Source organism: Somniosus microcephalus, chromosome 10 (assembly GCF_052327205.1).
Source record: "Somniosus microcephalus isolate GS21.2 chromosome 10, FLI_Smic_1.0, whole genome shotgun sequence".
NCBI classification, from domain to species: Eukaryota; Metazoa; Chordata; class Chondrichthyes; order Squaliformes; family Somniosidae; genus Somniosus; species Somniosus microcephalus.
This window is the reverse complement of record NC_140996.1, coordinates 178,040,330-178,064,618: the sequence shown is the minus strand read 5'-3', so window position 1 is coordinate 178,064,618 and position 24,289 is coordinate 178,040,330. Positions and strand designations below refer to the sequence as shown.

Here is a 24,289-nt window from a genome sequence, read left to right as displayed (position 1 = left end):
AAAACTGGTGCAATTTGTGCCCGGATGGCTGGTTGTGCCCAAAGTGGAAACTCTCGGCCCACATGTGGGAACAATAGGATAAAAGAAAGGCCAGTTATTTTCCGGCCAAAGGATGTAATCATGGATTTTCCAGACTGACTAGTGAATTTGAGGCTGTAACTGACAGTAGTTCCTTCTCATTGTGTGTAATACAGGAAACTTTGGTTTATCTGGAGGTTGTATGTCCGGAAACCTCGATCTAATGGCAGAAATCAGCAGCCGTTTTGTTAGGTTTTTTTTCTTCCCCTAGCATTTTTTTTAAACAGTCAGGCTGTGGAAAGCGTCTCTGTAGCTTAGCAACAGCTTCAGAGACGCTTCCAAGGTACGGGCCGAGTGTTTACAAGCTGTTGCTAAGCAACAGTGTTTGTTGTCAGATACGGAGATGAAAGTTTCCTGTACTGTAATCGATAACAAGGTTTAAAAGAAGAACCAAGGGGAGGAAATTAAATTTGTCATCGGTGGGTAAATCACACATTTCAGGAAACAGTACCCTAGATATTACACATCACTACAACAAGAAACATTTGAAAGCTCAACTTTTTCCAAATGCACACTAAGGGAAAATCCCATGTTTCTGAGGCGTACCTGTCACAGTCTATATATGAGGGGTACCTGTCACGGTCTGTATATGAGGGGTACCTGTCACGGTCTGTATATGAGGGGTACCTGTCACGGTCTGTATATGAGGGGTACCTGTCACGGTCTGTATATGAGGGGTACCTGTCACGGTCTGTATATGAGGGGTACCTGTCACGGTCTGTATATGAGGGGTACCTGTCACGGTCTGTATATGAGGGGTACCTGTCACGGTCTGTATATGAGGGGTACCTGTCACGGTCTGTATATGAGGGGTACCTGTCACGGTCTGTATATGAGGGGTACCTGTCACGGTCTGTATATGAGGGGTACCTGTCACGGTCTGTATATGAGGGGTACCTGTCACGGTCTGTATATGAGGGGTACCTGTCACGGTCTGTATATGAGGGGTACCTGTCACGGTCTGTATATGAGGGGTACCTGTCACGGTCTGTATATGAGGGGTACCTGTCACGGTCTGTATATGAGGGGTACCTGTCACGGTCTGTATATGAGGGGTACCTGTCACGGTCTGTATATGAGGGGTACCTGTCACGGTCTGTATATGAGGGGTACCTGTCACGGTCTGTATATGAGGGGTACCTGTCACGGTCTGTATATGAGGGGTACCTGTCACGGTCTGTATATGAGGGGTACCTGTCACGGTCTGTATATGAGGGGTACCTGTCACGGTCTGTATATGAGGGGTACCTGTCACGGTCTGTATATGAGGGGTACCTGTCACGGTCTGTATATGAGGGGTACCTGTCACGGTCTGTATCTGAGGGGTACCTGTCACGGTCTATTATATGAGGGGTACCTATCACGGTCTATTATATGAGGGGAGGTGAGATTTGTGCCAGATGATGGCTACTGCCTGCAGGCTAGTATTGAATATAAATGGATGTCAGTGGGATGATGATTATTCTTTCCCAATATTCCAGAACCTAATTTTGAAACAGCATTTAGCTCGAGCCAAGCCCCAACAGAATTTTATTTTAATGAGCTAGGACTTCCACGCACTTTTTTGCCAGCAATTGGGAATTTTAAAAAAACTCATCACTTGGGTAAGATATCTTTTACACCTTTATCAGGAGGGCAGAGGGGTTAAAAACAATTGAAGGATGAAAGAGCAGGTTTATCTGGATAACAAATTTAAACATAGCTCCAAGCTGTCAGAAGAATGTAGCCAGAGTAGGGAGCTGGATTCGGTCCGACTGGTAATGAGATCCTGCTCCTACTCAGTAGAAGGTTCGACCCATTCTTTTGAACTGAAACTTTGAACAACCGATTATATGGGGGTTTCTGTTTCTTCTTGGAAAATGATTTGATGGATAATTATAGCCAACAAATATTTGGTGCTCAAGGATAAAATATCAAACATATGCAATGCTGGTGGATCAGCTTAGAGGTTTTAAATGTATATCATCTTCATGGAAAATATGTTGAGCAAATCTTTGTTTTGGAGAGAAGAGTTACAGTGGCATCGTATACTGATATCACAGTGATACATTTAGCAGTTTATTTCATTAAATCTTGTCTTTGGCAAATAAATGAGAAAATGTTTGATCGATACTTTTTCATAAAGTATGGTGCCTTTTGTTTGAAGCCATACATGATGAACATCTGCTCTCGCACTCCCCTTTCTGAGGGAGTGATGCACTGTCGGAGGTGCCGTCTTTCGGATGAGACGTTAAACTGAGGCCCCATCTGCTCTCTCAGGTGGACGTAAAAGATCCCATGGTACTATTTCGAAGATGAGCAGGGGAGTTATCCCTGGTGTCCTGGCCAATATTTATCCCTCAATCAACATCACTAAAACAGATTTTCTGGTCATTATCACATTGCTGTTTGTGGAAGCTTGCTGTGAGCAAATTGGCTGCTGCGTTTCCTACATTGCAACAGTGACTACACTTCAAAAGTACTTCAAAAAATACTTAATTGGCTGTAAAGTGATTTAGAACATCCTGAGGTCGTGAAAGGTGCTATATAAATGCAAGTCTTTCTTAGATTCAAGTTATACATCAATCCTTGCATCCCGATGGAAAGACTATACATTCCAATTTTTCTGTTTCTGATGTCTGCCAGAGCCCTTGCATCAAGGGAATTTCCTTTTGCCTTCCCTTCATCAAGATTGTGCGACAATAAGGAAGGCAAAGATAATGGGAGTCATTTCCTGCTAAGTGGGTGTAAGGCTCTATCGCCAGCAGAACTTCGTCAACCTGTTTTGTTTCTCGTAGATCATTGCGAGCCAGTTATTTAAATGTTTAAATTTGCTGTTGGTGGGATTCAGACATTTTACCTGAGATCATGGTTCCTGCTGGCAATGAAGGGAGGTGGTAAAGACTGGCCCAGATAATTTTGACTGGATAACTTTTGTCAAATTGACTAAGTCCATAGTTGTGGGAAAAGCTTGCCAGTGAGATGGGGAATTTATTTTTAAATACTTGAGTTGCATTAAAATACGATTAAAATGCAGTCAAAAGTGTAGAAAAATTGGGAACCGATGGTGTCTACTGCTGACTGGATTCTCAGTTAATAGTGAAGAAATAATACGTATTGTGGTCATAAGAGAATGTGTGCTAGGTGAGAATGAGGAAGTAGATTCCCCTCCCATATGGGGATATACTTGAAACCTTAACTCAGAAAGAGATCAATTTTGAAATGCTACAGTCTTTTAAGATCCAATGTCAATTTTATTCTAGCAAATTTCTTATTTCTCCCACTGACTGAGACTGTGTTCCCTTCTTCTTGAGCAAGCTCTTCATGCACTGAACAATTATGTTCATACATTTGGTTGTTAGATCCCAAACAAAATGACCTTGTTCCTCAAATTGTAACCTAAGAGGAACTGTAAACCATAGCCACGGATGTAAGCTTCATCCTTCTATTGGGATGAGCGTTGCGAGAACTGCTGAAGCTGTCTTCAACCTTTTTGATTTTGCTGCCTTCTATCTGTAGGCTGAACACTTCAAGCAGGCTGGTTTGGTAGCCTTACAGGTAATTTGTATCATATATGCTGCATTCCTAGTCTCTTTTAAATATTGCATATAAATGATTGGTTCAATACAAATTGTACCAGTCATACAAACTGATACGCTTATCAATTACTTCATAAAAGGTGATGAGTCGAAGAAGAGATGATGAGTCGAAAGAAGAGATGAATAAGGCTTTTATTAGCTAAGAAGAGACCATGCTTCTTCGTGAGTGACTGAACAAGTCTGAACGAAACCCACACAGTGGTGGGTGGAGTCAGCTGAGGCATGCCTCCATACACAGCGCCACCCAGAGGTGGCAATATACAATACAGTGGTTTACCACATTCACCCCTTGTTTAATGTGAAGTCCGGCGGGGTGAAGGGTACTACAAGTTAAGTCTATCAGGAGGCCTTGTCTGACGTCCTGATCGTCGTGGTGGCGGCGGTGGTGTTGCAGCATCCGACGTCGGGTCTGGTGTCTGGGTGGTTGGCGAAGATTCCTGGGGCTTTGGCATGCCGTCTGCAGGGGTTGGGTTGGGAGGGGTGGTGGGGGATAACAGTGGTAAGGGGGATAACGGTGGTAATTCAGGGGTACCCGAGGGTGCGAGATCTCGTATGGAGACCGTGTCCTCCCGCCCGTCTGGGTATGTCACCCAGGCATACTGGGGGTTGGCGTGTAGGAGGTGCACCCGCTCGACCAGGGGGTCCGTTTTATGCGTCCTCACGTGCCTCCGCAGTAGGACGGGCCCAGGAGAAGTCAACCATGCCGGTAGCGAGGTTCCCGATGTAGATTTCCGGGGGAAAACGAACATTTTCTCATGAGGGGTCGCATTAGTGGCAGTACAAAGCAGTGACCGAATGGAGTGAAGCGCTGCAGGGAGGACCTCCTGCCAGCGGGAGGTCGGAAGGCCCTTAGATTTTAGTGCTAAGAAGACTGCCTTCCAAACCGTCGCGTTCTCCCTTTCCACCTGGCCGTTCCCCCGGGGGTTGTAACTGGTGGTCCTGCTCGTGGCGATACCTCTTGTTAGCAGGTACTGCCGAAGTTCGTCGCTCATGAACGATGAGCCCCTGTCGCTATGTATATAGCTGGGGAACCCGAACAGAGCGAAGATGTCATTCAGACACTTGATGACCGTGGTACTGGTCATGTCTGGGCAAGGGATGGCAAAGGGGAAACGGGAGTACTCATCAACTATGTTGAGGAAGTACACATTGCGGTCAGCGGAGGGGAGGGGCCCTTTAAAATCGACGCTCAGGCGTTCGAAGGGGCGGGTGGCCTTGATCAGGCTTGCTCTGTCCGGCCTATAGAAGTGCGGTTTGCACTCGGCGCAGATTTGGCAGCTCTTGGTCATGGTCCTGACCTCCTCGATGGAGTAGGGCAGGTTACGGGATTTGATAAAATGGAAAAACCTGGTGACCCCCGGGTGGCAGAGGTCATTGTGGAGGGACTGCAGCCTATCACTCTGCGCGTTGGCGCATGTACCACGTGATAGGGCATCTGGGGGCTCATTGAGTTTCCCTGGCCGATACAAGATATCATAATTGTAGGTGGAGAGTTCGATTCTCCACCTCAAGATCTTGTCGTTCTTGATTTTACCCCTCTGCTTATTATTAAACATAAAAGCTACTGAACGCTGGTCAGTGAGCAGGGTAAATCGTTTCCCGGCCAGGTAATGCCTCCAGTGACGCACCGCTTCTACAATAGCCTGGGCCTCCTTTTCGACGGAGGAGTGTCTCGTCTCGGGGCCCTGGAGGGTCCTTGAGAAAAAAAGCCACGGGTCTGCCCGCCTGGGTAAGGGTCGCGGCTAGGGCGAAGTCGGAGGCATCGCTCTCCACTTGGAAGGGGATGGACTCATCCACCGCGTGCATTGCGGCCTTCGCGATATCGTTCTTGATAAGAGTGAAGGCTGCACACGCCTCTGGTGTCAGGGGGAAGGAGGTGGCTTTGATGAGGGGCCTGGCTTTGTCTGCATAGAGGGGCACCCACTGGGCGTAGTAGGAGAAAAACCCCAGGCATCTCTTCAGTGCTTTTTGGCAGTGGGGAAGGGGTAGCTCCATTAGGGGGCGCATTCTGTCGGGGTCGGGCCCGATGACTCCGTTCTCCACCACGCAGCCGAGGATGGCCAGGCGCTTGGTGTGAAACATACATTTTTCCTTATTGTACGTTAGGTTCAGCCGTTGGGCCGTACGGAGGAAATTTGCTAGATTAACGTCGTGGTCCTGCTGGTCGTGGCCGCAGATGGTGACGTTATCCAAATAGGGGAAGGTTGCCCGCAGCGCGTTCTGGTCAACCATTCGGTCCATCTCCCTTTGGAAGACCGAAACCCCGTTGGTGACGCCGAAGGGGACCCTAAGGAAGTGGTAGAGGCGGCCGTTTGCCTCGAAGGCAGTATACTGGCGGTCCTCATGGCGGATGGGCAGCTGGTGGTACGCTGACTTAAGGTCGATGGTGGAGAATACTTTGTATTGCGCAATCTGATTGACCATATCAGATATGCGAGGGAGGGGGTACGCGTCCAGCTGGGTGTACCGGTTTATGGTTTGGCTGTAGTCGATTACCATGCGGCGTTTTGCAGTGGTTTTAACGACTACAACCTGGGCTCGCCAGGGGCTAGTGCTACCTTCGATAATGCCCTCCTTCAAGAGCCGCTCCACCTCAGAGCTGATAAAAGCTCTGTCCCCGGCACTGTACCGCCTGCTTTTGGTAGCGATGGGTTTACAGTCGCGGGTGAGGTTAGCGAACAGGGGAGGGGGGGGGGACTTTTAATGTGGAAAGGCTGCAGGTGGTTTGCAGCGGGCGATTTAAAAGTTGTTGGTTGCAGACTGTGAGTGGGGGGAGGGGTCCACCGTATGCTAGTGTGACACTCTTAAGGTGGCACTGAAAATCCAACCCTAACAGGACGGCAGCGCAAAGACGGGGCAGGACTAGCAGTTTAAATTTTTGATATTCAGTGCCCCCTACTGACAGGGTCACCACACAGTAGCCGCTGATGTCCATTGACTGGGACTTGGACGCCATAGAAATGCGATGGTGCGTTGGCAGAATCGTGAGGGAGTGGCTACGTACCGTGTCGGGGTGGACGAAACTCTCTGTGCTCCCGCTGTCGATCAGGCAACTGGTGGCGCGGCCGTTTACCGCGATATCCATCATGGAGCTGGATAGATGGTGAGGGTGGCCTTGATCCAGCGTCACGGAGGCCAGTATGTGGCTTAGTGAGTCACTATAGTCATCCGCCGAGACGGTGGTCGGTTCCGGTGACGAAATGGCGGTTGAGTGCGTTGGATACGATGGCGGCGGATGCCATGCGGCCGGGGGTACACAAAATGGCGGATAAGATGGCTGCTCCCACGGCCCGCACGCTGCGCTGCTGGCTGGCTTCCCCTTGCAGGCGTTAGCGTAATGGCCTTTCTTCCCGCAGCCCGAGCAGGTAGCTGTCTTAGCTGGGCAGTGCGCTCTGGGATGTTTTAACTGGCCACAGAAATAGCATTTTTGGGCCTGGTTACTGGGCATCGAAGCAGTTCTTACCGGAGGCTGCTGTCTCGGTTGGGTCGCTGCAGCGGTTGGTGCCGGGGGCGGCGGTCCCGTGTCCCACGGTTTCGATTGCCATGTCTCGGCGCCGTTACGGGGGTATGCCTCGAGGTTTCGGTGGGCCTCCTCTAACGAGAGCGCAAGGGCAATGGCCGTCTTCAGGTCGGGTTCCTTGCTTTCTAGCAGTCTCTGCCGGGTGTGGTCTGACTGGAGGCCCCTGACGAAGGCATCACAGGCGAGTCCCTGCGCGTGCTCCACAGCCGTTACCGCTTTACAATCGCAGTCTCTGCAGAGTGCCAGTAGCGCCCGTGCAAATGCCCCTACCGATTCTCCCGGTTGCTGCCTGCGGGATCCCAAGAGGTGTCGGGCGTAAATTGTGTTCACTGGGCGCGTATATTGCCCTTTTAGTAGCTCGAGGGCCGCCACGTACGTATTAGAGTCCCGGATTAGCATATATACTTGATGGCTCACCTGGGCGGTCAAAATTTTCAGTTTGTGATCCTCCTCTGTAACCTGTGAGATTGCGAGGAAGGATTCAAAGCAGCTCAGCCAGTGTTCAAACTTGGCTGATGCACCCACATCTTGAGGGTCGAGGTCCAGGCGTGGTGGTCTGAGGGCTCTCAGCAATGTCTGCTGTATCCGTTGCTGTTGTTGCTCCTCCGGTGTCGCCATTTAACTTTTAGCTAATAAAATTGATACGCTTATCAATTACTTCATAAAAGGTGATGAGTCGAAGAAGAGATGATGAGTCGAAAGAAGAGATGAATAAGGCTTTTATTAGCTAAGAAGAGACCATGCTTCTTCGTGAGTGACTGAACAAGTCTGAACGAAACCCACACAGTGGTGGGTGGAGTCAGCTGAGGCATGCCTCCATACACAGCGCCACCCAGAGGTGGCAATATACAATACAGTGGTTTACCACACAAACATAGAAGATAGGAGCAGGAGTAGGCCATTCGGCCCCTCGAGCCTGCTCCACCATTTAATGAGATCATGGCTGATCATCCAAATTCAGTACCCTGTCCCTGCCTTCTCCCCATATCCTTTGATCCCTTTAGCCTTAAGAAATATATCCAACTCCTTCTCAAATCAATTTTATTTGCCATATGTATAACTACAATGGAATGTTTTTACTCCCCGATCACTTCCACAATAGGCTGTGGGAGCTCACAGAGTCACGTCGCTATTCTACAGCGCCATGTTCAGTAAAAGTCAATTCAATTGCGTCCAATGGCAGTGGGAACGCGATGTCCATCAGCCGCTCCGTATCCGCGGACTCCTCCTCCCTGTTGCCGGCTCCACAATATGGTGTCCTTCTTCTCACGCTCACCGTCTGGCCTCAGGTCTCCATGCCCAGCTCTCCCTCCTTCCCCTCGAACTGCGAGCTTCTCCTTCCCCTCGAACTGCGAGCTTCCCACACTGTCGCCGGTTCAAATTTGCAACAGCCTGGGGCCTGCCTCTCACGCTCACGTCCGGCCTCCAACCGCCATGCCCGGCTCTCCCCACCACCGCCCCCCCCCCCCCCCCTCCTAGTCCGAAACAGAAATATATTTAATGAACTGGCCTCCACCGCCCTCTGTGGCAGAGAATTCCACAGGTTCACCACTCTCTCTGGGTGAAGAAATTCCTCCTCATTTCAGTCCTAAATGGCTTACCCCTTATCCTTAGACTATGACCCTTGGTTCTGGACTCCCCGGCCATCAGAAACATCCTTCCTGCATCTAGTCTGTCCAGGCCTGACAGAAATTTATAGGTTTCGATGAGATCCCCTCTAAACTCCAGTGAGTATAAGCCCAATCGAGACAATCTCTCCTCATACGTCATTCCTGCCATCCCAGGTATCAGCCTGGTGAATCTTCGCTGCACTCCTTCCATGGCAAGAACGTCCTTCCTCAGATAAGGCGACCAAAACTGCACACAATACTCAAGGTGTGGTCTCATCAAGGCCCTGTACAACTGCAGCAAGACATCCTTGTTCCTGTATTCGAACCCTCTTGCTATGAAGGCCAACATACCATTTGCCTTCTTAACCGCCTGCTGCACCTGCATGCTTACCTTCAAATCAAATCAAATCAACTTTTTATTGTCATTGTTAGTGCACAAGCGCAGTACAACAAAATGTAGGTTTGCGGCTCCCGAGAGTGTACATTTGGATTAAGACATTTAAACATTCCACATACATTTGGCTTCTAGTATATTAAAGTGCATTGGCAGATGTGCAGGCTTTGGAGTTTATTTGTGGAGTTCAGTAGGATGACAGCCCTGGGAAAGAAGCTGTTCCTAAATCTAGTCGTACGGGTGCGAATGCATCTGTAGCGTCTCCCAGATGGTAGGAGGGCGAACAGACTGTGGCTGGGGTGGGTAGGGTCTTTGATGATGGACCGTGACTTCCGTCGACAGCGTTTCTGGTATATGTGCTCTATGGTCGGTAGCCGGGTGCCGGTAATGCGTTGGGCAGTTTTGACTACCCGTTGCAGGGCTTTCCGGTCATAGTAGCTACAGCTGCCATACCATACTGTGATGCAGTTTTTCAGGATGCTCTCTATAGTGCAGCGGTAAAAGTTAGAGAGGATCAGGGGTGACAGATTACATCCCTTCAGCCTCCTTAAGAAATATAGGCGCTGCTGGGCCTTCTTCACCAGAGAGGAGGTGTTGAGGGACCAGGAGAGGTCTTCCGTGATGTGGACTCCGAGGAACTTAAAGCTGTCCACCCTTTCCACCACAGCCCCATTGATGTGGATGGGGGTGTGACTTCCGCCTTCCTAAAGTCCACAATGATTTCTTTGGTTTTCTTGATGTTAAGGGCCAGGTTGTTATCGGTGCACCACTTCACGAGATGCTGGACCTCCTCCCTGTAGGCTGACTCATCGTTGTTGGTGATCTGGCCTACTACCGTGGTGTCATCCACAAACTTGATGATGGTGTTGGAACCATTAACAGCCACACAGTCATGGGTGAAGAGGGAGTAGAGGAGGGGGCTCAGCACACATCCTTGTGGGGCCCCCGTGTTCAGGGTCAGGTGGGGGGGGATGTGTGGTTACCTAATTTGACAGACTGGGGTCTGTTTGTTAGGAAGTCCAGGGTCCAGTTGCAGAGGGAAGTGTTCAGGCCAAGAGTTTGGTGGCCAGCTTGTTGGGGACGATAGTGTTGAATGCTGAGCTGTAGTTTATAAACAGCACTCTGATGTAGGTCTCCTTACCATCTAGGTGATTCAGTGCCGAGTGTAGAGCAGTTGTGATTGCATCCTCCGTTGATCTGTTTGCACGATAGGCAAACTGGTGTTGGTCAAGGGAGGCAGGAACACTGGCTTTGATGTGGGCTAAGACCAGTCTCTCTCAACACTTCATTATGATGGGTGTGAGTGCGACAGGTCGATAGTCGTTCAGGCACGTCACAGCCATTTGTTTTGGCACAGGAATAATGGTAGCGGTCTTGAAGCATGTAGGGACGACTGCCTGGGCCAATGACAGATTAAAGATGGCGGTGAAGACATCAGCCAGCTGATCAGCACATTCCTTGAGTACCCGTCCAGGGATGCTATCCGGTCCAGCAGCCTTTCGTGTGTTCACTCCACGTAGAACACCCCTTACGTCGGAGGTCGACGGAGTGAGCACCTGGTCTTCCGGGGGTGGCAAGGCTTTGTTAGCCGGCTCCATGTTGTCCCTGTCGAAGCGAGCGTTGAAGTTGTTAAGCTCCTCCGGAAGGGAGGCATCGCTAACCGGGGGACTGGTGTTTTTGTCCTTGTAGTCAGTGATGGACTGGATGCCTTGCCACGTGCCGGGGGTCCGAGTTGTTGCGGAAGTGATCCTCTATCCGCAGTGTCTGTTTCCTTTTGGCAGTCCTGATACCCTTTTTTAGGTTGGTCCTAGCTGCACTGTAAGCCGCCGCGTCGCCAGATTTAAATGCTGCGTCGCGTGCTTTCAACAGTGAGCGGACCACTCCGTTCATCCAGGGTTTCTGGTTGGGGTATGTCCTGATATACCTGATGTACTTTCAGTGACTGGTGCACAAGAACACCCAGGTCTCTTTGCACTTCCCCCAATCTATTGCCATTCAAAAAATTATCTGCCTTCCTGTTTTTGCCACCAAAGTGGATAACCTCACATTTATCCACATTATAGTGCATTTGCCATGTTTCTGCCCAATCACCCAACCTGTCCAAATCGTACTGGAGTTTCACGACATCCTCCTCACAGCATACCTCCCACCCAGCTTTGTGTCGTCTGCAAATTTGGAGATATTACATCCAATTCCCTCGTCCAGATCATTAATATATATTGTGAACAGCTGGGGTCCAGGACCGATCCTTGCAGTACCCCACTAGTCACTGCCTGCCACTCGGAAAACGACCCGTTTATTCCAACTCTTTGCTTTCTGTCTGCCAACCAGTTCTCTATCCAAGTCAATACCTTGCCCCCAATCCCATGTGCCTTAATTTTGCACGCTAATCTCTTATGCGGGACCTTATCGAAAGCCTTCTGAAAGTCCAAATACACCACATCCACTGGTTCTCCCTTATCTATTTTACCAGTTACATCCTCAAAAAATTCCAGTAGATTAGTCAAGCATGATTTGCCTTTTGTAAATCCATGTTGACTTTGTCCGATCCTGTCACTGCTTTCCAAGTGCTCTGCTATTACATCTTTTATAATAGACTCCAGCATTTTCCCCACTACCGATGTCAGGCTTACCGGTCTATAATTCCCCGCTTTTTCTCTACCACCTTTTTTGAATAGTGGGGTAACATTAGCTACTCTCCAATCCATGGGTACTGTTCCAGTGTCTATCGAGTTCTGGAAGATGACCAGCAATGCATCTACTATTTCTAGGGCCACTTCCTTAAGTACCCTGGGATGTAGATTATCAGGCCCTGGGGATTTATCGGCCTTCAGTCCCATCAATTTTCCGAACACCATTTCCCTACAAATACTGATTTCTTTCAGTTCCACACTTTCATCAGACCCTATGTTCCCCAGCATCTCTGGGAGGTTATTTGTGTCCTCCTTTGTGAAGACTGAACCAAAATATGTATTTAATTGGTCTGCCATTTCTTTGTTCCCCATTATAAATTCCCCTGATTCTGACTGCAAGGGACCTACGCTTGACTTCACCAACCTTTTTCTCTTCACATATCTATAAAAGCTTTTACAGTCAGTTTTTATGTTCCCTGCAAGCTTACACTCATAATTTATTTTCCCTTTCTTAATTAATCCCTTTGTCCTCCTTTGTTGAATCCTAAACTGCTCCCAATCCTCAGGATTATTGCTTTTTCTGGCCAATTTATATGTCCTCTCCTTGGATCTTATGCTAGCCCTAATTTCCCTTGTTAGCCACGGTTGAGTCACCTTTTTTGTTTTATTTTTATGCCAAACTGGGATGAACAAATTCTGTAGTTCATCCATTCGGTCTTTGAATGTTTGCCATTGCCTATCCACCGTCAACCCTTTGAGTGCCATTCCCCAATCAATCCTACCCAACTCGCTCCTCAGACCATCGTCGTTTCCTTTATTTAAATTGAGGACCCTAGTCTCTGAGTCAACTACTTCAATCTCCATCTTAATGAAGAATTCGATCATATTATGATTGCTCTGACCCAAGGGGCCTCGTACAACAAGATTGCTAATTAATCCTTTCTTGTTACATAATACCCAGTCTAAGATGGCTTGATCTCTGGTTGGTTCCTCAACATATTGGTCCAGGAAACCATCCCGTAAACACTCCAGGAATTCCTCCTCCACAGTATTGTTACTAATTTGGTGAGCCCAATCTATATGTAGATTAAGTCACCCATGATGACTGCTGTGCCCTTATTGCATGCTTCTTTAATTTCCCTTTTAATTCCATCCCCAACCTCTGCCTTACTGTTTGGAGGTCTATATACCACACTCTCTAACGTTTTCTTCCCCTTGGCATTTCTCAATTCTACCCATACAGATTCCACATCGTCAGAGCTAATATCCTTCATTACAATTGTGTTAATCCCTTCTTTAACCTGTAATGCTACCCCACCTCCCTTTCCTTTTTGTCTATCTTTCCTGAATATCGAATACCCCTGGATGTTGAGTGCCCAGCCTTGGCCATCCTTGAGCCATGTTTCCGTAATCCCAACCAAATCATATTCGTTTACCTCTATTTGCGCAGCCCATTCATCCACCTTATTACAAATGCTCCTCGCATTAAGACACAAAGCCTTCAGGCTTGCTTTTTTAACGCTCTTAGACCAATTGGAATTATTATTTACTGTGGCCACTTTTGATTTAAACCGCTGATTTCTCTGACTGCCACTTTTGTTTTTCTCCTTCCTATCTTTTGCTTTTATCCTTGTTTCCCTTTCCTCTGTCTCCCTGCTCAGGTTCCCAACCCCCTGCCATTTTAGTTTAAACCCTCCCCTAGAGCACTAGCAAACACTCCCCCCTAGGACATCGGTTCCAGCCCTGCCCAGGTGCAGACCGTCCGGTTTGAACTGGTCCCGCCTCCCCCAGAACCGGTTCCAATGTCCCAGGAACTTGAATCCCTCCCCCTTGCACCATTCCTCTAGCTACGTATTCATCTGAAATATCCTTCTATTTCTACTCTGACTAGCACGTGGCACTAGTAGCAATCCTGAGATTACTACCTTTGAGGTCCTATTTTTAAATTTACCTTCTAACTCCCTATATCCCGCTTTTTACCTATATCGTTGGTGCCTATATGCACCATGACAGCTGGCTGTTCACCCTCCCCTTCCAAGATGTTCTGCAGCCGCTCTGAGACATCCTTGACCCTTGCACCAGGGAGGCAACACACCATCCTGGAGTCTCGTTTGCGGCTGCAGAAACGCCTATCTATTCCCCTTACAATAGAATCCCCTATTACTATAGCTCTACCCCTCTTTTTCCTCCTGTGCCACCCCTGGTGCCAGGAAGTTGGCTGCTGCTGCTTTCCTCTGATAAGCCATCCCCCCGAACAGCACTCAAAGTGGTGTATCTGTTTGAGAGGGGGATGTCTGCAGGGGACCCCTGCACTACCTGTCTGCGCCTAGTACTCCGCCTGTTGGTCACCCATTCCCTTTCTTCCTGTCCAACCTGTACCTGCGGTGTGTCCAACTCTGTAAACGTGCTATTCACGATGTCCTGAGCATCGCGAACGCTCCAGTATGCATCCAATCGCAGCTCCAGTGCCGCAATGCGGTCTGTCAGTCACTGCAGCTGGATGCACTTCCTGCACATGTAGTTGTCAGGGACACAGGAAGTGTCTCTGAGTTCCCACATATCGCAGGAGGAGCATATCACGTGGCCGGGCTGTCCTGCCATGACTTACCCTTTAATTAATTGAATTTAAATTAAATCAATCAATCCCACTAATTACACTAGTGTTAAATGGTTTACCAACAGTCCCCGTTACACCAGAGAGACCTTAGCAACTATAAACCACGGAGTTAAAGTTTAAAAAGAAATACTCACCAACTAATCACTTACCTGCTTCCTGGTGACGTCACACTTTGATTACAGTCTAAGGAACAGAACACCACAAATGTACATTTGTGTTGATAGATGCAAAAATGTGTACTGTACATGTTGACATATCAAAATGGAATAGAATTTAACCAGATATTTGTAGAACTGAAATTGCTGTTGACAACTGTTCACCTTTTCAGTTTCAGAAATGGAGGAGCTGGAGTCTGACACTGAGCTGTCGGAATATTACGAAGTGGAAGAGAGTGGTGAGTGTGTCTGAGTCACTGGCATGTTTTTAATTACCTTCCCCCTTTCAGATAAGCAGCTAGAATGTTGTAAGTAAAACTATACTTACAGTGCAGTACCATAAATGATCCAATATCACCAGTTAGCAAAGGCCATTACGCTGTAAATACTTAATTGTAGGATCAGCAGTAGCATTCTCTCTATTATTTAGTGCAGTCCTCTGTTCCAGTAATCCATTGTAGACCAGCTCCTGCAATCTTGTAGTGATGCTGTCAATCTTATATGGTGTATATATTAATTATACTTATAGTAGTGCTAAATGTACTACAAGCGTTTACTACAAGTATTTGAAGGGAACGATAATGAAAATCTCATTCAGGGGTTGAGATCATTTGAGCTTAAATCTTTGTTTGTGATGTTCTCTAGTATTTGGTCCAACCCATTATTCATTTAATGACCAGTCACTGTGACTTTGCAAGTGGGAAGTTTGCAGATCACTGCCATGATGTTAGGAGCAAATAAGATGCCAGACACTTTCCCAATTGAGAGAGAGAACAAATGAGAGGGGGTGGTTAGAAATTGCCTTGTACCATTCCCACTGTGAAGGCAGAGGTTAGAGGAAATCTTCATACACCGAGAATGACCAGAAGTTGAAGCAGAAGGAGAATCCTTTACAAGGGAAATGGATAAATATTTGAAAAAGAAAAATGTAAGTGTGTGAGGAAAGATCGGGGAAATGGGACTAAATGGATAGTTTTTCGAGAGCCAGCACAGGCACAACAGGCCAAATTGTGCTGGAGCATTCTATGATTCTTTTTCCTGGAAGTTAATTTCACAGCAGCCTTGGCCGAGGCTTCAAACTGAGAGCAAGCCACAGGGGAATGGTGTATGGAGACCTAACTGGCTTTTGAACAGAGATAAAATTAAATTAATAATCATTTGCGTGGCTTCAGTAACTTCGTTTTGGAACTTTTTTTTGGTTTATCTATTTTATTCGCATGTAATTTAACCTTGCAACCCTCCACAGTTTAGAGCTACAAAAAGGGAGTATGAAAAGCAACTTGGAAGGGATATCAAAATCAACACAGAATTTTTATAATTACATTAGGAAAAAGAGTGTAGTCAGAAGCAATGTTAGCCTCTTAAAAACTGAAAGCAGTGATATTATCAATGATAAGGAAATGGCAGACATTTTGAATAATTACTTTGCGTCAGTATTTACAGTAGAGGAAGAGGATAGCATACCAGAAATCTCAAGGAAACTAATACTGAATCAGGGACAAGGACTCAATAAAATTAATGTAAATAAAATAACAGTAATGACAAATAATGGCACTAAAGTGTGACAAATCCTAGGACCAGATGGTTTCCATCCCAGGTTTTTAAAGGAAGTAGGTGAGCACATTGCAGATGCCCTAACTATAATCTTCCAAAGTTCTCTCGATTCAGGAACCGTTCCTTTAGATTGGAAAATTGCGCATGTCATTCCGCTATTTAAAAACGGTGAGAGAGGGAAACCAGGGAATTATAGACCATTAGCCTAACATCTGTTGTCGGGAAATTGCTAGAGTCTATAAATAAGGATAGGGTGATTGAACACGTCAAATTTTCAGTTGATCAGAGAGAGCCAGCATAGATTAGTGAAAGGTAAGTCATGCCTGACAAACATATTGAATTTTTTTGAGGAGGTAATTGAAGTAGTGGACAGGGGAATGTCTATGGATGTTATTTATATGGACTTCCAGAAGTCCCACATACGAGACTGTTAACTAAGATAGAAGCCCATAGAATTGAGGGCAAATTATTGACCTGGTTAAGAAATTGTCTCCTGCTGCTCAGCCAGAGAGTAGGGATTATGGGTAGACACTCAAACTGGCAGGATGTGACGAGTGGTGTCCCGCAGGGATCTGTGTTGGGGCCTCAACTATTCACAGTATTTATTAATGACTTCGATGATGGCAGAGAAAGTCATATATCCAAATTTGCAAATGACAATAAGATAGGTGGTATTGTAGGCAGTGTAGATGGAAGCATAAAATTACAAAGGGATATCGACAGATTAAGTGAATGGGCAAAACTGTGGCAAATGGGTTCAAATGTGAGGTCATCCACTTTGGACCTAAAAAGGATAGAACAGGGTACTTTCTAAATGGTGAAAGGCTAAAAGCAGTGGAGGTCCAAAGAGACTTGGGAGTACAGGTACGTAGATCATTAAAATGTCATAAACAGGTACAGAAAATAATCAAAACTGCTAATGGGATGCTGAGCTTTATATCCAGAGGACTAGAATACAAGGGGGTAGAAGTTATGCTGCAGCTATACAAAGTTCTGGTTAGACCACACCTGGAGTACTGTGAGCAATTCTGGCCATCACACCTTAGGAAGGATATATTGGCCTTGGAGGGAGTGCAGCGTAGGTTTACCAGAATGATACCCGGACTTCAAGGGTTAAGTTCCGAGGAGAGATTACACAAATTAGGGTTGTATTCCCTAGAATTTAGAAGGTTAAGGGTGATCTGATCGAAGTTTTCAAGATATTAAGGGGAACAGGGCAGATGGGGAGAAACTATTTCCGCTTGTTGGGGAGTCTCGGACTAGGGGGCACAGTCTAAAAATGAGAGCCAAACCTTTCAGGAGTGAAATTAGGAAACACTTCTACACACAGAGTGGTAGAAGTTTGGAACTCTTATCCGCAAATGGCAATTGATGCTAGATCATTTGTTAATTTTAAATCGGAGATTGATAGCTTTCTGTTAACCAAAGGTATTAAGAGGTAGGGGCCAAAGACAGCATCCTCTTTTAGCTAGTCTGCCCTAGCTAGCAAGGTCGAGGCCCAGGAGCAGTGAGGTTGGGACCAAGGAGCGAGGACAAGGCCCTGGAGCAGGGACGGGAGGAGCAGCGAGGACGTGGCCCAGGAATGAGGTTGAGGCCCAGGTGCAGGGACGGGAGGCGCAGCAAGGCCGGGACCCAGGAGCAGGGATGGGAGGAAGAGCGAGGTCGATGCCCAAGAGCGAGGACGAGACCCAGGAGCAGGGACGGGAGGAGCAGCGAGAACGAGGCCCAGGATCAGGGACGGGAGGAGTAGCAAGGCCGGGCCCAGGAGCGAGGACGAGGCCCAGGAGCAGGGACGGGAGGAGGAGTGAGGTCGAGGCCCAAGAGTGAGGTTGAGGCTCAGGAGCAGGGATGGGAAGAGCAGCGAGGTCAAGGCCCAGGAGTGGTGCAGCATGGACCAGCAGCAGCAGCGTGGTCGGGGCCCAGGGAAGGTGCAGCACGGGCCAACAGCGAGGTCGGGAGGTTCACACTGCATCCTATGAAACCCAGGCAGAGAGGACCTGCGGGAAGGAGGGCGGAGGACAGTAGGAGAATGTTTGTGTGTGTGTGTGCGCTAGGCCGATGTAGCAGAGCCTGGTCTCCAATCGTCTTGGATCCCCTTGCCATTGGACCAAGACCTTCCTCTGTCAAGCCCGTGTGATAGCTGGTGTGCAGCGGCCACCCATGATAAAAGAATTCCCGCACAGGCATCTTCCACCCCTTTTTAAAATGAAGTTCGGGACCTGGAATGTCAGGACCCTCATGGACAACCCCAACAGTGACAGACCGGAACGCTGTACTGCTATTGTTGTCTGGGAGCTCAGACGTTTTGACATTGCCACCAAAGTGAGACCCGGCAGACAGGGGAAGGCCAGCTCAAGGAACAACGTGGTGATTACACCACCTTCTGGAACGGCAAATCTGAAGAAGAACGCCGCCTCCATGGGGTAGACTTTGCCATAAAAAATGAGCTAGTTGAACATCTCGGAGACTCCCCTTGCGGAATAAATGAACGTCTCATGATTCTTCGGCTCACCCTAGCCCGGAACCAGTGTGCTATGGTCATCAGTGCGTACGCCCCAACACTGGAAGTCACAGACGAGACCAAAGAGGAATTCTACTCCAGCCTCGAACAATCCCTGTCCTGAGTCCCAGTGGGTGAGAAGCTGATCCTCCTTGGCGACTTTAATGCCAGAATTGGAAAGGACACAGATCTCTGGGGAGGTGTGATCGGCAGAGAAGGGTTAGGGAAAGCCAACTCCAACAGTACCCTCCTCCTGATGAAATGCTTAGAACATGACCTTGTCATAACCAACACCATGTTCCGTCAGAGACAAGTACAAGGCTTCACGGCAACACCCTCGCTCCAAACACTGGCATCTGCTGGACTACGTCATCGTCCGAGCGAGGAACCGCAAGGACGTCTGCATCACCCGCGCCATGACAGGAGCTGACGACTGCTGGACAGACCACCGCCTAATCCGCTCTATCATCTCCATCAATGTAGCCCCAAAACGGCGGCAGCAACAGAAACAATGCTGCAGGAAAATCAACGCTGGAGCAATCAAGGACCCTGCTAAGAAAGCCCGATTCAGCCTGTGCCTCGCAACCAACCTGATGACTCCCAATGATTCAGACACAGAGTCTCCACAGCGCCCGGTCTCCAGGCCTGCATAATCAGCACCTGTGACGAGACGCTCGATCACTCGACCAGGGAACACCAAGACTGGTTCGACGAGAATGACCAGGAGATCCAGGAGCTAATAAGCCACAAGCGCAAGGCATTCCTGACCTGGAAACAGCAACACAACTGGAGAGCAAGAAAGCAGCTAGACAGACGCCGAAGGCCGGGGTCCAACAAAAAACTTGCGACCTAAAGAACAGATGGTGGGTGGAGAAAGTGCAGGAGCTCCAGCAGCTAGCCGACAACCACGACGGCGTAGATTCTTTAGCGCAGTCAAGACCACCTAGGCCCAAGGTCCTACCCCACTGCGGGCCAAGAACGGAGTGGTACTCATCAAGGACAGAGAGGCAATCAGTGCCCACTGGAAGGAGCACTTCGAAGATCTCCTTAACCGAGACTTTATCTTGGACACGAGTGTCCTCAACTCCATCCCGCAGCATGCTACCCGCCACCACCTCGGCACAACCCCAGCCTGGCATGAGCTTGAAAAGACCATCTGACAACTGAAGAACAACCACCTCAGGAGCAGATGGAATCCCCGCTGAGGCACTAAAGCATGGCGGAGAAGCACTATTGGCGCGAGTACATGAACTCATTTCTCTTATTTGGAAGGAGGAGAGCATGCCAGGGTATCTCCAAGACGCCGTAATCGTGACCATTTTCAAGAAAGGTGATTAGACCGATTGCGGTAATTACAGAGGAGTTTCCCTGCTGGTTGCCACAGGGAAAGGCATCGCAAGAATCCTCCTTAATCGCCTTCTCCTAGTGGCTGAAGAGCTCCCCGCAGAGTCGCAATGTGGATTCCACCCACTAAGGGGCACAATGGACATGATCTTCACTGCGCGTCAAATACAAAGAAATGCAGGGAACAGCACCAACCGCTGTACATGGCTGCCTTTGACATCACAAAGGCCTTCGACACTGTCAACCGTGAGGGATTATAGAGTGTCCTCCTCAAATTCGGCTGCTCTCAAAAGTTTGTCACCATCCTCCGCCTGCTTCACGATGACATGCAAGCCGCGATCCTGACCAACAGATCCACCATTGACCCAATTCGCGTACGGACTGGGGTCAAGCAAGGCTGTGTCATCGCACCAACGCTCTTCTCAATCTTCCTTGCTGCAATGCTCCGTCTCACCCTCAGTAAGCTCCCCGCTGGAGTAGAGCTAATCTACAGAACAAACGGGAAACTGTTCAACCTCCGTCGCCTCCAGTCCAGATTCAAGGTCGTCCCATTCTCTGTCATCGAATTACAGTATGCAGACGACACTTGCGTCTGCGCACACTCGGAGGTCGAACTCCAAACCATCGTCAACACCTTCACCGAAGCATACGAGAGCATAGGCCTTACATTAAACATCTGTAAGACAAAGGTCTTCACCAACCTGCCCCCGCCACATAGCACTGCCCCCTGCCGCCCCCCCCCCCCCGTTATTAAAATCCACGACGAGGCCTTGGACAACGTTGACCACTTTCCATACCTCCTGGAGCCTACTTTCAACAAGGGCAGACATCGATGACTAAGTCCAACACTGCCTTCAGTGTGCCAGTGCAGCCTTTGGTCGCCTGAGGAAGAGAGTGTTTGAAGACCAGGACCTCAAACATTACGGAGACATGCCTCCAGGATGAAAAAGTCTGGGAATTCAACATCCAGGGGTATTCAATATTCAGGAAGGACAGGAAAAAAGAAAAAGGAGGTGGGGTAGCATTGCTGGTTAAAGAAGAGATTAACACAATGGTAAGGAAGGATATTAGCTCTGATGATGTGGAATCTGTATGGGCAGAGCTGAGTAATACCAAGGCGCAGAAAACGTTAGTGGGAGTTGTATACAGACCCCCAAACAGTAATGCTGAGGTTGGGGATGGCATTAAATGGGAAATTAGAGACGTGTGCAATAAGGGCACAGCAGTTATCATGGGTGACTTTAATTTACATATAGATTGGGCTAACCAAATTAGTAACAATACTGCGGAGGAGGAATTCCTAGAGTGTATACGGGATGGTTTCCTGGACCAATATGTCGAGGAACCAACTAGAGATCAGGCCATCTTAGACTGGGTATTATGTAATGAGAGAGGATTAATTAGCAATCTTGTTGTGCGAGGCCCCTTGGGTCGGAGCGATCATAATATGATAGAATTCTTCATTAAAATGGAGAGTGAAGTAGTTGACTCAGAGACTAGGGTCCTGAATTTAAATAAAGGAAACTACGATGGTATGAGGCACGAGTTGGCTAGGATGGATTGAGGAACATTACTTAAAGGGTTGACGGTGGATAGGCAATGGCAAACATTTAAAGATCGCATGGATGAACTACAGAATTTGTTCATCCCTGTTTGGCATAAAAATAAAACAAAAAAGGTGACTCAACCGTGGCTAACCAGGGAAATTCGGGATAGCATAAGATCCAAGGAGAGGACATATAATTTGGCCAGAAAAAGCAGTAAACCTGAGGATTAGGAGCAGTTTAGGATTCAACAAAGGAGGACAAAGGGATTAATTAAGAAAGGGAAAATAGAATATGAGAGTAAGCTTTCAGGGAACATAAAAACTGACTCTAGAAGCTTTTATAGATATGTGAAGAGAAAAAGATTGGTGAAGTCAAGCATAGGTCCCTTGCAGTCAGAATCAGGGGAATTTATAATGGGGAACAAAGAAATGGCAGACCAATTAAATTCACATTTTGGTTCTGTCTTCACAAAGGAGGACACAAATAACCTCCCAGAGATGTCGTGGAACATAGGGTCTGATGGAAGGGAGGAACTGAAAGAAATCAGTATTTGTAGGGGAAATGGTGTAAGGGAAATTGATGGGATTGAAGGCCGATAAATCCCCAGGGCCTGATAATCTACATCCTAGGGTACTTAAGGAAGTGGCCCTAGAAATAGTTGATGCTTTGCTGATCATCTTCCAGCATTCGATGGAATCTGGAACAGTACCCATGGATTGGAGGGTAGCTAATGTCACCCCACTATTCAAAAAAGGTGGTAGAGAGAAAACGGGGAATTACAGACTGGTAAGCCTGACATCGGTAGTGGGGGAAATGCTAGAGACCATTATAAAAGATGTAATAGCAGAGCACTTGGAAAACAGTGACAGGATCGGACAAAGTTAACATGGATTTACAAAAGGTCAATCGTGCTTGACTAATCTACTGGAATTTTTGAGGATGTAACTGGTAAAATAGATAAGGGAGAACCAGTGGATGTGGTGTATTTGGACTTTCAGAAGGCATTTGATAAGGTCCCGCATAAGAGATTAGCATGTAAAGTTAAGGCACATGGGATTGGGGGCAAGGTATTGACTTGGATAGAGAACTGGTTGGCAGACAGAAAGCGAAGAGTTGGAATAAACGGGTCTTTTTCCGAGTGGCAAGCAGTGACTAGTGGGGTACCGCAGGGATCGGTCCTTGGGCCCCAGCTATTCACAATATATATTAATGATCTAGACAAGGGAACTAGATGTAATATCTCCAAATTTGCAGACGACACAAAGCTGGGTGGGCGTGTGTGCTGTGAGGAGGATGCCGAGAAACTCCAGGATGATTTGGACAGGTTGGGTGATTGGGCAAAAGCATGGCAGATGCAATATAACGTGGCTAATGCGAGGTTATCTACTTTGATGGCAAAAACAGGAAGGCAGATTATTATCTGAATGGCAATAGATTGGGAGAAGGGGAAGTGCAACGAGACCTGGGTGTCCTTGTGCACCAGTCGCTGAAGGTAAGCATACAGGTGCAGCAGGCGGTTAAGAAGGCAAATGGCATGTTGGCCTTCGTAGCGAGAGGGTTTGAGTACAGGAACAAGGATGTCTTGCTGCAGTTATACAGGGCCTTGGTGAGACCACACCTTGAGTATTGTGTGCAGTTTTGGTCGCCTTATCTGAGGAAGGATGTTCTTGCCATGGAAGGAGTTCAGCGAAGATTCACCAGGCTGATACCTGGGATGGCGGGAATGACGTATGAGGAGAGATTGGGTCGATTGGGCTTGTACTCACTGGAGTTTAGAAGAATGAGAGGGGATCTCATTGAAACTTAGAAAATTCTGACAGGACTGGACAGACTAGATGCAGGAAGGATGTTCCCGATGGTCTCTTTCCTTTTTACCTATCTTTCCTGAATATTGAATACCCCTGGATGTTGAGTTCCCAGCCTTGGCCACCCTGGAGCCATGTTTCCGTAATCCCAATCAAATCATATTCGTTTACTTCTATTTGCGCAGCTAATTCATCCACCTTATTACAAATGCTCCTCGCATTAAGACACACAGCCTTCAGGCTTGTTTTTTTAATGCTCTTACACCTATTAGAATTATTATTTACTGTGGCCATGTTTGATTTAAACTGTTGATTTCTCTGACTGCCACTTTTGTTTTTCTCCTTCCTATCTTTTTTGCTTTTATCCTTGTTTCCCTTTCCTCTGTCCCCTTGCTCAGGTTCCCAACCCCCTGCCATTTTAGTTTAAACCCTCCCCCAGAGCACTGGCAAACACTCCCCCTAGGATTAGCTAAGAAAGCGGTGCTTGCATCTACAGTGCATTGTATTGTATACTGTGAAGGACCTTAGGAGGTGCTTGAGAACCTTTAGCATTCCTTGGGACCATTTTCATGTATTGTGCCTTTGACTTTGATGATTGACTGACTGCTGTCTTCAAAGTGGGATTTTTCAGTCCTTGCGATAATATCCTGGCTCTGTAATTATGTGTGACTCAGTTGATGGATATAGAAATACAATCCCACATGTTGCATTCAAAGGCATTGTTAAATGCCACGGGACTAAGAGAGGTTATATTTGGAAATTGATCAATGTGTTTAATATCTCATAGACCTCAATCCCACTTCCCGACAGATACTGGTGCAGCTCTGTTTTAAAGGTGTCAGTTGACTTTGAATCAACTGCCTTCTCTTGGAGTTCCACATGTCTAATCTTCAATGTTTATATTTTTGAGCTGAAACCACAAGGGGTGCTTAAAATGTAATTGGATGTTAAAAT

At 47.6% G+C, this 24,289-nt stretch overlaps 1 protein-coding gene across 5 annotated transcripts in view; it reads left to right on the top strand.

Annotated features, from left to right (window-relative positions):
- Window positions 1–24,289, top strand: part of atp8a2 (ATPase phospholipid transporting 8A2) — a 696,532-nt gene that overhangs the window by 6,460 nt on the left and 665,783 nt on the right. For all 5 annotated transcript variants that reach the window (XM_085999230.1, XM_085999229.1, XM_085999228.1 and 2 more), the window contains exon 2: window positions 14,759–14,824. In XM_085999230.1, coding sequence (XP_085855356.1) covers window positions 14,767–14,824 — 58 coding nt within the window. In that variant the 5' untranslated portion in view covers window positions 14,759–14,766. The remainder of the gene's footprint in view (window positions 1–14,758; window positions 14,825–24,289) is intronic.